This window comes from Poecilia latipinna, unplaced genomic scaffold, assembly GCF_001443285.1.
Source record: "Poecilia latipinna isolate Pla-1442-1.1 unplaced genomic scaffold, P_latipinna-1.0 Scaffold238, whole genome shotgun sequence".
NCBI lineage: Eukaryota > Metazoa > Chordata > Actinopteri > Cyprinodontiformes > Poeciliidae > Poecilia > Poecilia latipinna.
The window spans coordinates 333,553-349,291 of record NW_015112854.1 but is presented as its reverse complement, the minus strand read 5'-3'; the positions used below and the strand labels follow the sequence as shown (position 1 = coordinate 349,291).

General features: G+C 39.4%; 1 protein-coding gene across 1 annotated transcript in view; it reads left to right on the top strand.

Moving 5' to 3' along the window:
• Positions 1-15,739, top strand: part of vav2 (vav 2 guanine nucleotide exchange factor) — a 130,649-nt gene that overhangs the window by 70,070 nt on the left and 44,840 nt on the right. Inside the window, exons 3-4 of the mRNA XM_015032390.1 lie at positions 3,401-3,459; positions 10,328-10,396. Of these exons, the coding sequence (XP_014887876.1) occupies positions 3,401-3,459; positions 10,328-10,396 (128 nt within the window). The remainder of the gene's footprint in view (positions 1-3,400; positions 3,460-10,327; positions 10,397-15,739) is intronic.

The window sequence follows — 15,739 nt, the reverse complement described above, 5'->3', positions numbered from 1 at the left end:
CGCTGTAAAAGCCCTTCCTAGGCATGAAGTCTGACATGGAAATTGGTTTTGGGTTCAGAACTCATTGGTGGAGGCGCAGGCCTGGATAGAGGATCTGTGTAGTATAATGGTTCGGGGCGAGAGCTACTTAAGTTATCACGCTATTGTGTGACTTGTCTTTCCCTTATTCCTAATGAGGTTAGAGATGCTTCTGTTTTCTCCGGCGAGCCCCGAGTTAAGAGTCCCAGGGGAGAAAGAGATAAGAAGGAAACTAATAATGTGCAGAGATCCGAAGGCTCGGACCGCATCAAAGGATCAGATTAGGTAGGGAGGGGGGGAAACAGAAAACAAGGACCTTAAGAAGAAAGAGCAATCAAACAGATAGACCACCTCAGAGGAGAGAGCAGAGGCACGAGGAAACACGACCGAGACGGCGGAGGTTCTACTGACTTCCTGTTCTGGATGAGAACGGGAAAAGAAAACCATCAGTTTGTTCATTTGTCCAACAATTAGTTTATTTGTTGAACCAACAAATCATTAGTTTGTCCACTTGGCTTTATATTTTCCTTTTCATTCATTCATTCATTTGTCCATCCATCTATTAATTTATCCATTTGTTCATTTTTCTATTCATCCATCTATTTGTCCGTCCTTCTGTTCATGTATCTATTCACCCGTTAATCTCTGTATCCATCCATTCACTTGTCCATTAATCCGTCTGTTAGTTTGTTTATCCAGCTACTCATTCACTTGTCCATCTATTCATTTGTTCATTTTCCCTTCCACCCATTAATTCATGTATTAATTTGTCCAGTCATGTGTCGAGTCAAGGTGTTGCACATTTTAAAGGATGCTTCACTCTCTCCGTTTCTCCAGACTTTCTGCCAGCTCACATAATCAAATTAAGAAAACTGAGTGCACGGCATATTTGAGGCTTCAAGCTCTCATGCGCTGCCAACACCTCAAGTCTAGCAATGTGTCCAACTTCCCCGTCTCATCTGCGTCCAGGTCACGTGGCAGAAACAGTCCCTACAGCTACTAATTGTGAAACAGTCTTCAAGAGCAAACCCCTGATGTTGAGGAAAGTTAACTTGAGCTTGGCTTCGCCCTGTAATGTGTGAACGTTACGCTAACGTGCGGCGCTGGCGCGCTGCAGTCTGGTCTTGGCAGGCTGCGCTCCTCCTGTGACCTATCTGGGAGGAAGCCAGTGGCTTGGCCATCCTTTGAAATGGGACCAACCTGAGCTGAAGGCAGCTGTGTTTAGAAAGAGCCATCCCAGCTGATCACACCAGGCCATGTTTAATTATTAATAGCTCTTAAAAGCTGGCGTTCGCTGCCATCTGATGGTTTCTTTGACGTTTTATATTTGCTGCCTTTTGGTTGATGTGATCTGTGTTTTGTTTAATTCAGAAAATGGAAGCTAATTCAGACTTTTTGAGCTAATAAAGTCAGTGGGGCAGCGACACCATATGTGATCTCTTTATGCAGCAGGGCAGAGAGCCACAGGGAGCATGATGGATGCATCCCTGTGTTTTCTTACACATCCTGATCATCTTTTCTCCCTCTGTGTGGCTTACAGACTCTGTACAACTCCCCCCGATTAAATAAATGTTCGGCAACACTTTGTTTTAAGGAGTGTGCATAAGACTGACATGAACATGAAGGAGTCATCATAAATGTCTATAACCATTGTCATGAAGTGTTATTTGGTAAATAATCCATCCATCTATTTCTGTGGTAAACAAACGTTTTGAAATTTGTAACTATTTCAACACCGTGATAAACTTGTCGCTCCATGTAAAGAAAAGTTATCCCACAGCATGATACTTTCACCGCCATGTTTCAATGTGGGTATAATGTTTCTTATATGTTCTGCTGAGTTCAGGATTGATTTCATAAAAATGTACCACATTCTCTCTTAGGGTTTGAATTTGGGTCTGGGTGTTTTTTGTTTCTTAGCAGTACGAGCTTCTTTAGATGAAGAATACTTTAAGTTCCTTTCCTTTTTACAAGATGTCTTATATTAAAAGTGGAAATATAGAGATTATCTATCATTGTGTACTTTCAATCTGAATGATCTAATTGTATATTTACTTTGCATTGGACCCGTTATATCAGCAACTTCAAGAAACAAAACCCTCATTAGTCTTTTGAGCAAATATCCTCTGTAATTCACCACTTAAATGTAAATGAAGACGATGAACAAACGCTCAGTGTAATCCCTGGTCTGGCTGATTACATTAAACTCCGTGAATGGAGAGAGTTTAAGGTTTTGGTCAACAGCTCTTCTATAGAAGTGCTTCACGGTCCTAAAGTGCCAGCCTCCTATTCAGGAGAGTCATTAGCACAGGCTCAACTGGAATAATGAACACCGCGGGTGCCATGTTGTCGCATTGTGTGCTTAGAGAAGAGGGACTCTGACGAGAGGTTGTGGATGACACACCTGCCTCCAAAGAGGGGCTGAGATAACAACTTTATCCTTCCTGTCAGGGAGACATCTGGCTTTGCCATGGTGTTGCAACCTGAAACACACCCAGGAGTGGGTAATGAGGCATAGGAGACGAGGTTTGGGTTGTGTGTTGTTGCATTTGTGTGTGCGATTTCTTGCATTAGCCTGCAAGCGTGCCATCTGCAGCACTCAACCACAAACCCGGCTCTGTGTGACACAAAAGCGGTAATAAATCTTTACAAGGATAAAATGAACCTTTTTATACCAAAACTGACTTTAAAATGATGGTTAAAAAAAAATATATATAAATTTAAGTAGCCTGTTTATAGGGTTTTATCTCCAAGATTACCATTTGTGTCAAACTGAAGGACCGTGGGCCAAATCCGGCCCGCCACAGCTTTTTATGTGTCCGTCTAGATTAAATGGCTTAAATATTATTTTATCAGTCAAATAAATGCAGTTTTTATTTGTTTACTGCCAAATTATATCAATCAGGATGTAATAATTAAGCTCAAATATTACAAATTTTCCAAATTAGTACCACAAATACTTTGATTTTTATTGGAAAAAAAATCACAAAATCCTGGAGGGACTCAAATGAGTTCAATAATATTTAATTTTAAGAATTTATTGATATCTTAACAGTTTGTGAACAGGTTTTATCAATACATTCTGGCACAACCGGCCCTTTAAGAGCATTCAGGATCTTGATTTGACACAAAGCGAAAATGAGTTTGACCCCCTGGTTTAGAGAGAGGCATTTAGATCTTCATCTCATTTCAATGCACTCTTAATTAAATGGCTCATTGGCAGCATCTAGTTAATATTAAGTAACGCAAGTTCAGAAAAAAATCAACAAGCAGCTTTACTTTCCTGAACACATTTCCTGCTTAGCTCTTCTTACTGTAAAGTCATAAAAAATAGACAAATGAATGTTTTATTAACTGTTTTCCTGCTTTTTGTGTGTTTCAGGTGATCTCTGCCCTGTCGAGGATCTCCCACCACAGCATTGCACAAATCAAAGGCATCAGGTAAGCGTGCAACACACAAATCCCTCACTTATTGCTTCAGCCACTGAAAAAAGCCACTTTGAAACAGCTCACCCTTATTTTCTTCACAGGCACTGTATTGAAATGGATGATGCTTTAACATCTGCTGCTCATTTGAAAGTCAATTTACATTTTAGGCAATTAGCAGCAGCTTTTCGCCGGCGTTATCTTTCAGGGGAAGAAATCCTCCACAATGCTGTTCCGTCTGTCACTCAAATGCGTCGTTCTGAGTCAGATCCTTTATTAAATGAAGAGTAGTCATTTTTCTTCAAGGCTAAGGGACTCTCTATCTTTGGCCTTCTGATCTCTTCATTCGCTCAGTCTGCTTGGAGCTTGGTGGCTCACAGGCGCCACGTGAAAAGCCATTTCATCTGGCTTAGTGATAAGTTGGTGGCGTTCACCCATTAGGAGCTGCGCCAGGAAATGAAAAGAGGGGAGAAAGAAGTGGGCAAAAGAGGAGGCATGTCCCCTGTTATTAATAAAGACAAACAAAGCTGTGTTTGTAACAATGCAGCAGAGAGTCAAAATCAATATCGGTTTGTGAACAGTGAGAAGTTAAGTCCAAGCTTTTTACCAGTGCAGCACATACAACAAGCATAATTGATTTTGTGTTATATTCAATAAATAACAATTAACAACAGCAACAAAACAGTGAAGGTAAAAGAAATGATAACCTGCAGAGCAGAGATCATCATGCTAAACTTGACAAAGAAATCCTCATGTAATTTTATACTTTCTGTTTTTAATACAATTTAAAACAAAGCAATATCCCTTTAAATAATTTAAACTTTGTGATTGTTAAACCTTTGGGCCCGACACGGAGCTTTGAGCTTACAGCAGGGTTAACGGTAAAGTAAGGTGATTTTAATTAGATTAGTGCTTTACATGAATTAGAAGGAAATACAAACAAAACAACAAACCAAAAGAAAGACAAAAAGGAAGAGATACCACATATTTATTTTAATAAAACAGATTGAAAGCTGTTGATAAAATGTGAAAAATTTGAAGAATTCAAAAACACTTTTCTTGTAAAAAAAAGAGAGCAAGTTTGCATCAGCATTGACCTGACTGAGCCTCGCTCGTCTTCCGGAATAAAACCAACATTTTGCACACAGATTTCACATTCAAATCGTTGTCGGTTGCCATGGCAATCATTTTTTGGTCACCCACCTTGTGAATACAGATGAATCCTGTGGCTGGATCTGCACCACGAGTGTCATCATGGTTATTCAGAGAGCCTGTCCTTCTGAGAAACAGAACAAAGTTCCTAGAAGTTTCCTGCCAGGTAACTTCTTTTACAAAGTGGTTTCTGAAAAAGTTGCTGGTTATTGCAGCAGAATCATTGTGTTGGCGCTGCTGCACCAATAAGCCCACCTGCAGGTCAGGATCGTGTCCTGATTTGATCCACATCGCTAGAGATTTGGGAACTGATGCCATGTGTGTGTGAAGGCTTTGTCACTCAGAACAGAGCTGTATATAAATGTGACTGTTGATATTTCTGTATTAAATTTAAGATTAATGTCAATTGTGGCAGTCCAAATAATCAGAGAGTTGATTTATAATATTAATATCCAAAGGCAACAATAGATCAAAACGGGTTTTATTCACTGTGATCACGTGTGTAACAAGGCCTGAACAACAACGCAAAGCAGAAGTCTATTATTTGGTTCACTGAGACAAATCCTAGGGGAAGATCTGTTTGCATAATACGGTTTTCTTGGCCAAAATGAATGTGCCAAACGCTGGTAGCCGTGTGGTCTGCTTTGTACTTGGAGTACACAAATCACGTTGCCCCCGCCCACACTTATTGGCAACCCTGGGAGCGCTGTGGGGAAAAAAGCGCTTCAGAACAAATTACTTTTTATTGCAGCAGCGTAATCTCACACAGAAACATCTGCAACCTTTTCCTCGAGTGCTTTTATTTAACTTGGGGGGGAATCCACAGGTCTCACAGTTACTTGCACATATAAACATTCTTCAAAAACACTGCAACCAAAGTTTTTTCTATTAATGCTAACCGCAGAGCTGAAGTCAGAGTAATTTATACAAAGTTGGAAACGACTGAACCTCCGACGAATTGCAACTAAGATTGAGCTTTTCAGCAGATAAACACTGCAGTGGGTTCAGTGTAAAATAAAGGAAAAATATACATAAAAACACCTAATGACTGCGTTTAAGTACAGTGGAGAGTCTGTGATGCTGTGGGCCAGTTTCTCCACCAAGATCCATAGAAACCTGGTTGGAGTCCATGAAATGATGATCTCCTTAGAAAGGGAACTTTTCAAAAATAATGAAGACATGTGCGCAAATCAACAGAGCTCTTCTAAACTCTCAAACTCACCTCAAATAGTCATGTTGGATTTGTCACATTAAAGCACAAATGTGCGGCACTCAAGATTTAACCATAATCAGTATAATAATAATCATGATTACCTTGCCTTCAACAGTTACCTTTAGTCATCGTGTTTCATTTCTTGGTTCTATTTTATTTCAGTTTTATTTTTCCATTTTAAGATGTTAAATAATGCAAAGTAAGCAGAGCATTTTAACGACTCGTTCTTTTTTCCCCCAAAGTCATTTAAAAGATGTTCTCCATCTCTCCAGGTCAAACATTGACCCAAACCTCTTGAATCTTTACGTCCAGAGCAGACAGCAAGTCTTGTGTTTAAAAATCGGTGGATGAAATCACTTCAGGCGTGACGATTGATCCGTCTGCTGGCTGCTGTTGGGCCTCGTTAGCGCGCTGCAGCTCATCTCTGTGACGTTGGCCTTTAATTGCTTCAGTATTTGCTAAATTTTAAACGGTTCTGACTTTACAACATCCCTAATTTAGTGCAGATGAATCCGAAGAGAAGAGATTTTGAAAAGTCTGAGTCGTATCTTGTGGGGCTTTGGGTTGTTCAGTGATGCAACAATCTCATAAAAAGATACAGTCATCACCCTTTTAATTAATAACATTTTACCACGTTTGGCAAACTGATTATTTAAATTATTCCAAAGGTTTTTCCCTGTAGCTCGTTATTCGCTTAACATCCCTATAACCTTGGTTTTCGGCCCTCTGGTTGTGCTTTGAGTCGACCTCCTGTTTATCCGTCTCACCCACAGTATAAGCCTGTGTCACTTATTATTCATCCTCTTTCCTGCTGATCATCTTTTCTGTCCTCAGCGAACCCCTCTGTAACCCTGCCCTGCATGTTCGCTGATCCCTGCTGTTTCCTCGTGTGTTCGGGGCTCTGAACTCTGACCTCAGCTTTAGCATCATGCTACAGGACACCTGAGGGGTTTGTGGTGCTCAAGGTGTCACAAGCACAAAGTTCAAATGTCAACAAATGTGACTTGGATTGCTGACGCCACAACCTCGCTCGTCTGGAGAGAAAAAATAATAATCTTGCAATGATGTGACTTGTGGTGAATCCATTGGAAAAGAAACATTTTAATGAAAATTTGCAGGGTGTGGCTGCTGACTGAACAGCAATAAGCTACAGCTTATCCAAAGATTTAAGAGGAAAATACTTAACAGTCAAGCATTAATGAAGCAATGAAGAACATTGTTGGTGCTCTGTGGTGACCACTAGAGGGAGCAGTTAAAACAAGATGAAGAACAGGAACATGAAGAATCATAAGACCAAAAAAAGGGAGTACGACAAAGGTAAATGAGACTAAGATAAAGTCAAAATGACAAAGACCAAGATGAAAAACACTAAGATGACCAAGTAGAAGAAGACCTAGATGGATAAGACCAAGATTAAGACACAAAACATGAGCAGGACCAGCAGGACCAGGAGCTGGACGAGGAAAGACAGATCAGGAGGAAGAGGACCAAGACTAGAAGTAGGACGACTGAAGATGAAGATGAAGATGAAGTCCAAGATTAAGAAGGTCAGCTGTTGAGGATTTCCCTGGTTATTAATGACCAAAAGCAGAAAGAAGCACCAAGTGTCTCTTTATTGTTGAAAATGACCAAGCCAAGTCCTCCACAATGTACTGATCTGCACCTTTAAAGGTTTAATAATCTGTAGGCAGATCTGATTCATCTTCAGTGTTGAAAGAGCTGAAGCAAAACAACCAAAGCAATCGCCTTTTCAGATTCGTACCACATAAAGGTGCTAAAATGTTCCCTCTGATAAACTGATTTTAAAGTGTGACGTATGAGAGACGCGTTTCTATCAAAACACATTCACCCACAGGCTGGCTTTTAGAAAACAATTCAGTCTTCATCAACTTCTAAGAAATGTAAGCAACAGCAAAATGGAAAATCTATTTCATAAAGCTCAAAAGTATAAAAACAGCTAATCTGTAAAGAAAACATGCAACTCTACCTGTTGGATTCAGAGCTGAAGTCCTTCAAAACTAAAATAAAATTGTTTACCTCTAAATAGTCAGTAAATTGTAAAATTTACCAGAAATTTCTCTTTGGAGTATAAAAGTTGTTTTAGCTGCACTGTTAAAAATGTTTTGAAAAACAAAAAAATACTACTTAAAAAGTAGTAAAATTTTAAAAACCATATATTATTGTCATCCTCAAAATTGATTTAAACACATAACCGAATGTCAAAAAGTTAAAAAGCGCGTGAATACTTGTTATACGAGAGGCAGTCATTATAGAAAATACAAAATTACATAAACTTATGTTTTTTTTCCCCCTGGTTCAAACTGCGTGATAAAGACGTGAACAACATGCATCCGTAAAAGCCCACAGAGCAGCAATAAATTGCCGAGTGTCGGCTCATCAGAGGGGCCTTGATGAAATTAGGAACAGAGTTCAATTACACCTGGTTGCACTATTTAGGGGAAATTAAAACTGCAGCAGTGGACATTGGGAGGAGCACAGGGATGATGAATGCGTGCGCGGAGCTCCACAAACTACTGTGTAATTAGATTTTGCCCTGCGGGACTCCATTAATAACTTAAAATATAATGCACACTTCATTGGAGGGGGCCATCAAATGTGGGTGTGTTACTGCACTCTGGAGGAGGCACCCTGTGCGCTTCATAACAGCGAGCGAGAGCTTGACATAAATCAGACGAGGCAGATTTCGTGGAAGCAAGACTCGTAATTAGCTTTGGAAATTACATGTTTTAATAAAGTTACCGGCTGTAAAACACGAGGAAATTGTTCCGAGAGAAGGATTTATAAAAGACAGAGGAGACTTCAGGACGCGTTTGTTTGCGTGAGGCTGCTGACCTTTGATTATCTCGCCCAGCGTTCATTAGCTCCACGACTTTCGGGGTGATTGTTGCTTTAATTAAGCAGAGGCTGATTACTGATGTCGCAATCACACGCGAGGCATAAAATGCACAGCTAGAGTCCAGTTTACCCGCTTACATCTAAACATAAAGTGGAGCAATTAGCCGCTAACCACTGCCTCTTTGGAGAGACGCACACCACCAGGAAGTGTGTGAGTCATTTGATCATATCTTGGGATTAAATGCAGGGAAAGGGGTTTGAAAGCAGAGAGCTAACAGAGAGGAGAGTGCTTTCACTTTGAAGGTCTTCTCTGTGACACTAAACTGTCGCCATATTGGCTCCAGGCTAACTTGTCTGTCTAGACAGCGACATGACATGCACAAATTATTTTTTTATTTCTCTTTGGTCTCATTGTCAGCATAATCGTTGAATGTTTCCACATTTCTCACATTAAAACCACAAAACTCGATGTGTTTTGCTGGGATTTTTCTTTTGCGATAGACAACATAAAGAACAATATTGATAAATCCTTATTAATGATTCTTAAAAGCTTCAAAAACTTAAAACATTGCCCGACTTTGCTTGACTGATTATCAAGTAGTTTAAAAATTTTAATAAATACAGTCAGTATTTGTAAATTAGTGGCAATATCACACTTCTTCGTGTAATTGATGTCCAAAAGAAGCCTGTTTCTTTCCCTAAAAGACTTTGCAAATTGTTTTTAATGCCACTTTTACTGTTGTCACAATAAATACGATAAAATGTCATGATCAAATTCCCCATCGCCCATCTCTACTTTGTGGCATAATACCCTAGATTGTCATTTGACTGAGGATGCTGCAGCAGTGTAGATTACGAGGCTTTCAGCAGTCATTTATTAGCCGTAATGTGCAGCATTCACATGCAGCTCTTAGAGAGAAATGGCATCATTAACCCTTTGAAATCCAATCCTACACTTCCAACTAAAAGCTTCCAGAAATCTGACATCACTAACACCAGTTTGGATAAATTCACCCAGATAAATGAGGTAAGCAGCAGCCATCTTGGAGTGTTTGTCGAAATTAGGCATTCAAAACAGACGATCCTCACGAAACACGAATCTCAGCACAACTTTTTACTTATTTGTTGGGTTTTTTTATGTTCAGCTTGTCTCACACCAGGACAGTTTGTTTTCTGCAAGCGCTGAAGGTCACGCCCCGCAGAAGGAAAAAAAAACATCTCCAAACTTTCTGTTTTTTATTTCGCTTGCGTTGTCCCTGAGGATTGTTGAGCGATGGTCGAAATCCTGATAGGATTTCTCCGACTCCTGCCTATCAATCTGGAAGGAGGAGGAGAAAAAAGAGAGCCAGCTTCCCTGCCTTGAATTCCTAGTAGTAAAGTTGGTTCTCGGAGGACGGCGGGCTCCTTATCTGTCAGCAGCAGCGTTTTGATGAGTTTTGACAACGTTGTTTGTGACTGATGGGGTCCCTCGGTTGAATAGTTCCTGCTGTTTAGCTGCTGAAGTGATGGAGCGAGGAGCGACAAGCTGACAGATGGGACACCAAGTTTCCTGACTGGTTATTTTTCTACCTGAGACAGAGCGGCGTGTTTATGTGGGTGTGTGTCGATAAAGTGTTTTGTAACCATCTCTGGCTGTGTGTGTGTGCTCTGTTTGTGCATCAGGCCCTTCCCGTCCGAGGACACGGCTCTGAATGAGGATGATGTGTACCGGAGCCTGGAGGAGCTGGCAGAGTAAGTGTGCATTCTACCAAAAACACCCAAACCGACTTTCTTAGTCACCCAGTTGGACGTCCCAGTGATTCTCTGGAGGCTTCCGCTAACCTTAATCTTTTTCGAGCATTTTTTTTGTTATTTTAAACAAGAAAATCTAAACCCCAAGGGGAAACGGATGTACGTCATTTTGTTTCTAAGAAAGCACACAAGCAAGTTCACAGCAGCGATTTTATTTCTCTCCTACCTAATTTTCTATTTCAGGAATGTATACAAATATATTGTCATGCACTGTAAAAAAAAACTCAGAAAAAACTGTTGCTGTTTAGGGTCACTTAGTGTAACCAAAACGATTGGAGCTCTTTGGGTGTCCGTCAACATTTTCTGAAATGTTGTACGATTCTTCCTGACAGAGCTGGTGTTTGGTCAAAAACACAAACTTTAGCTTTTTCTGGGACTGAAATCAGAGCTTTTACATCTTAATCTTAGTATGTTAGCATACAAAGATGATTAAAATTCTTTTTTTAATGGTTTTTTTTGGCATTCAGTAAATAATTTAATTAAATGTTAAAGCACCTTCAGCATTTGCTCACACCAGCTGTAAACTCAAACCTTGAAATAATTCAATCTTAAATTACAGTAAAATTAGATGCTTTAAACCAACAACAACAAAATTTGGCCTTTATTTTAGATCCATATTATTGACACCTTTAATTAATTCCCACCAAAAAATAAAACTAACTATAATGTGTGTCAAATTTTGGATTTTTTTCTTAAAAAGTTAAAATCTTCTGGTTCGTGTTGATGAAATGGAAAAGAGCTGCTGACCTGCAACTTTCTGTAAATACAGTCAAGGCAGCAGCTTCAAACTTTAACACAGGATCTCTGATTAACAAGTCATTGGCGACGAAGGATTTAGGATTTTATGGGAGGTAAAAAAAAAAAAAGCTTTTGGATTTACGGGGTGGCTATACTGTCTTAACTAGCAAGGATTCAGATAAACCTTGTTAATTTGAACGACATTTGAAAATTAGATCAAATTTTTTGCATATTGTTTCAGCTTTTCTTGTTGATGCTGTTGACTCGCTGACTACACGAGCATCTTATTCATGGTCATGTTGTCTCCAAAATACCATCAGCTTTGATGCAGAAACCATTTTTCAGATGTAAGGATCCCAGTGCACACATCTCGCATAACTAGCGATGCTTGAAGTCAAGTTGTGATTGTCACTTTTCCCCATATGTGCTAATCACCTAATTACATAAGCAAAGAGCATTCTTCCACGTCGTCTGTTGCGATGGCGACACCAGCTCTGCTCTGCTCAGTAGTTTTTTGGTGTTTTTTTTAGGCTTGGCTGCCGCTCTGGAAGCGTCTGTGGCCGGCTGCTTGGATTCGGTGCACAGTGGTTTGGTTTTCCTGTGTGTGAGAGCGATTTGTAGGCTCTGAGGCTGGTGACAGCAGCTGCTTGACTCAGATTAATGGAGATTAATTAGCCAACCGCTCTGAGATGGGTGTCTTCATCATGAAGCGATAGGGAGAAAGCAGATCATGCAGACTATAGATATAGATATATCCCTCCTGAATGCATGATTGGGATGAACTGTGTAGGACGATGCAGGCTGAGGAGGATATGAGATGCTGCCAAGCAGGGTAATGCTGGATTAGGGTGCAAATACTGTATGCAGGGCGACTGCATGAAATAAGACTCAAATTGGTCTCATATTTTAGGTGATGATAGCCTGATATATAAACCATGTTTATCTGTTTTATATTTAAATGATATTGGTTTCATTTATTACTGTACAATGCATTTATGAAGGGCAGTAATAATAAAAATGAGCCTGAATGCAGAAGACTCACAAGGATAGAGTTTTGCAAAAGTATTCATACCTCTTAAAATTGGTGCCAGTAACTCAATTTAATGTTATATTCTGAGTTTTATGTCATTAACTGGAGCATGCAGACTCAAAAGAGGTTACATGCTGAAAGAACAACAAACTCAGAGCAGTAATTGAGCCAAAACTGTTAAAAAATACATAGATTTGCACTTAATAAATACTTCATTGTCTGTAAATATGTTCTACCCAGAAATCCTCAAGTGGAAGTTTCAACTTCATCTGGTTCAAATACGACAGAAACCAAAATCTTCTTCTAAGCACCTTTTCTATAAATAATCAAGTGTGCACTAAAGTACAATAAAGTGTTTATTTTCTTTCTTCATAATGAAATTGAATTATTTGCTTGTTTGGATCTTTTTATGCATGTCTAACATTAAATAAAAAAAAAAAAGGTTTACATTGTTTAAAAAAAACTTCAAAGTGTGAAGTTTTTATTATCCGATTAATCATCAGAATAATCGCTATAATAATCAATTACAAAAATAATCATTGGTTGCAGCCGTGGTTTAGATCAAAATATTTCCAGGAGTTAAAACGGCCCAGTCAAAGTGCAGTTACTGCACATTTGCAGTTTGCAAAGTGCAGTTCAATGTCTTGAAACGTTCAGCTCAAAGATTTCCCTTTTCTAATTATTGACTCTATTGCTTATTTATTCATAATTGTAAACAATTTGAAGCCACTGTGTGTCATTTGGTTGCAGGTTTTGTGTTCCAGAATCATGAATATTTGTTCATTTGCCCACCTGAGTGGACATTAGTTGAGAGTTTGTACATGGACAGTTGTCTGCCTCATGACAAAAAACTTAAAAAGCTGCATCAACAAAATAAGAAGTCGGTGTATAAATGAGACAGACTTACCACCATCCTATAGGTATACAAGGTTATATCAGTGTTTAACATCTAGAATCTATTCTACACATTGATTGAAATTAACCTTGGTACCCAAAGCTGCAGCTTCACTGAGTCGAGTCGAGTTCTCTGTTTTCTCAAGTGGTCAGGGATGTCACCACGCTAAGGTCTGTGTGTGACCTTTACTGTAGGAGCAGAGGGCAGGTCTTATTAAATTAATCATTCCCTTCCACCGTATGGCTGCACTTGACCTTTTACGAGGAACATTTTGTCTCACCAATGGACACGAGGATAATTGATTCATCAGCAGGTCCTCCACTTAATGCAGTAGGACACGCTTAGCACATAGGTCATGCTAGCAATAGCCCCGCTCTCAAAGACGTATTAATTAGCCTGAAATATTGATGCATAGTGTGATTTATGGTGGCTCCATGACTGAACTGCGAAACATGGATGATGGGGACAATAATCATCGCTCCACAGTAATAATAGTCATGTTTTATCGATGTGAAGCCAAACTGTTTCCCGTAGGAGGAAACCGGAGCACAGGGAGAACATGTGGAGCCGTAAAAGACAAGAGTGTGAAAGATATAAAACAGCAATATTGCCACCACAAATTTTGATTGTAAATAACAAAAGCCAATGGGAAAGAGCAATAATAATTTTATGGCAAAGCTAAGAAACTCCTGAAACTGGTGAGTAACAAGGGGTTTAAAAAAAAAAAGAAATAGGAACCAACTGCTGGATGATGTTGGTGGAAGGACGGACATTTTCAGCAACAAGGCAGTTCAGAGCACTTTAAATGACTTCAAAGGAAATAGAAACAAAACAACAAACCAAAAGGAAAAGACAAAAGTGCTGCACAAGTTAAGCTAATAGCAATTTCTCTAGATCTAAAGTTTGTTCTCGATTAGTAATAAGAATGAGTGGAAAATGAAGATGAAAAGCAGCTTTTAGGGATGTGTTCATATCCAGTAATTACAGTTAATGGGAGCTTCATTGACTTTTTGCAGAGCCGCATTGATTAAGAGTGATGAAGACTGTCTGCCAACATCTTGCCTTTCCACTGTCCATTTCATCTTATACAAGAGCTACCTAAAGAACAGGGGACAGAAACGACTGATGACCAGACGGTTTCAAACTTATGATCATTTCAACTCGATATTCAACTCTTTAAAACTTGTAGCTATTTCAAGGTCTCAGACGGACCTTCTGGTGTTCAGTCACATCAATACAGGACTAAATATTGAAGGTTTAAACATTGGAGCACTGCATCTTTTTGTTATTTTGACCACTTCTCATGTTTTGCAAATAAAACCGAAATTGTTGCTTGGAATTTCAGAGACATTCAGTAGTTAATAGAATAAAATAACAGTGTTCATTTTACTCAAAGAGGAAAGTCAGAGAAACTGGTCATTTTGCAGTGGTCTCCTAATTTCTTCCACAGCCGTATATCAGGAAAACAGACAAACTTTGATTGAGTTTCCTGTGTTTTGTCCAGCTAATGTGACTTTAGGTAATCTGAGGGATTTTCAGAAACAGAAATTACCGCTCATATCCCTGTGGTTTTAAAATCTGATCCTACATCCTTAGAAAGTACAATGCAGTGCTGGGACTCTTGATGTGGACTTGCTTGATGATTTGTGAAGTCTTCTTGTTAAGAATTGGTCCTGTGTGAGTAATCTACATCCAGCAGCTTATCCTGAAGCTATGAACACAAGAGATTGTGTTTTGCTTGACTGAGTATCATTTAAAGGTTAAGTACAAGTCACTTCAGTTGTTAGGAGTATTTCCATATTGCGCACGCTGCTGGGTCAGCTGAACTCATGTCGAGTGAGGTTGATTGAGGCCTGCAGCCATCATTAGGAGCTCACCTGAAAGCAGCAGACGTAAAGTGGATAGTTTGGATCTTCCATAGCGCCGCCATGTAAATGTTTGAGTCACGCTGCTTGCATCCTGCTACCCGGTATCTGTTTCTTCGTCTAATTGAGGTCTCGGAGGTTAATGCGGCGACCCTGGTCCTTACCTCTTCCCTCTGGCGTCCAGATGATCACCTTGCTTAACTCCCAAGTCCTCTCCGTCTGGAACGACTCCATCCTGAGGTTGACAAAGCATGAAATGGGGAGGATCTGGCACAGTTGCCAGGGGAGTTATTTCCTTTGCGAAAGGCACACATAGATTTCCATTCCCAAACATGGACTGTCACAAGCTCTTTGTGTCATCTTTAGCAGTTTATTTTGGTGTGCCATTCCCCTGGGCAGGCAAAATAAAAAAAGTCAGTAGCTTGTAAAATAGGAAAGTTACATAATTTGTGATTTATTCTTCTTTTTTGTGCAGTGTTTAGACATGTATAAGTATTAATATTTCTCTTTTGGTTATGATTGTTTACAGTTTTTGTGACATTTTCTTTGTTTTTTACACTGCCTTTATTGCGTTTATATATATTTTATGTGAAGTTAGTTAGTGGGTTATTCCTCACTCCCTCTATTTATAAAAACAGCAGTAATACTGCCGTTAACAGCAGCTTTACCTGATAGTATTATTGGATTCAAACAAAAGGGGGATCCTGCAAAAGTGAACATTAGAAAAAAATTTCTCTATGGAAGAAATAAAATGT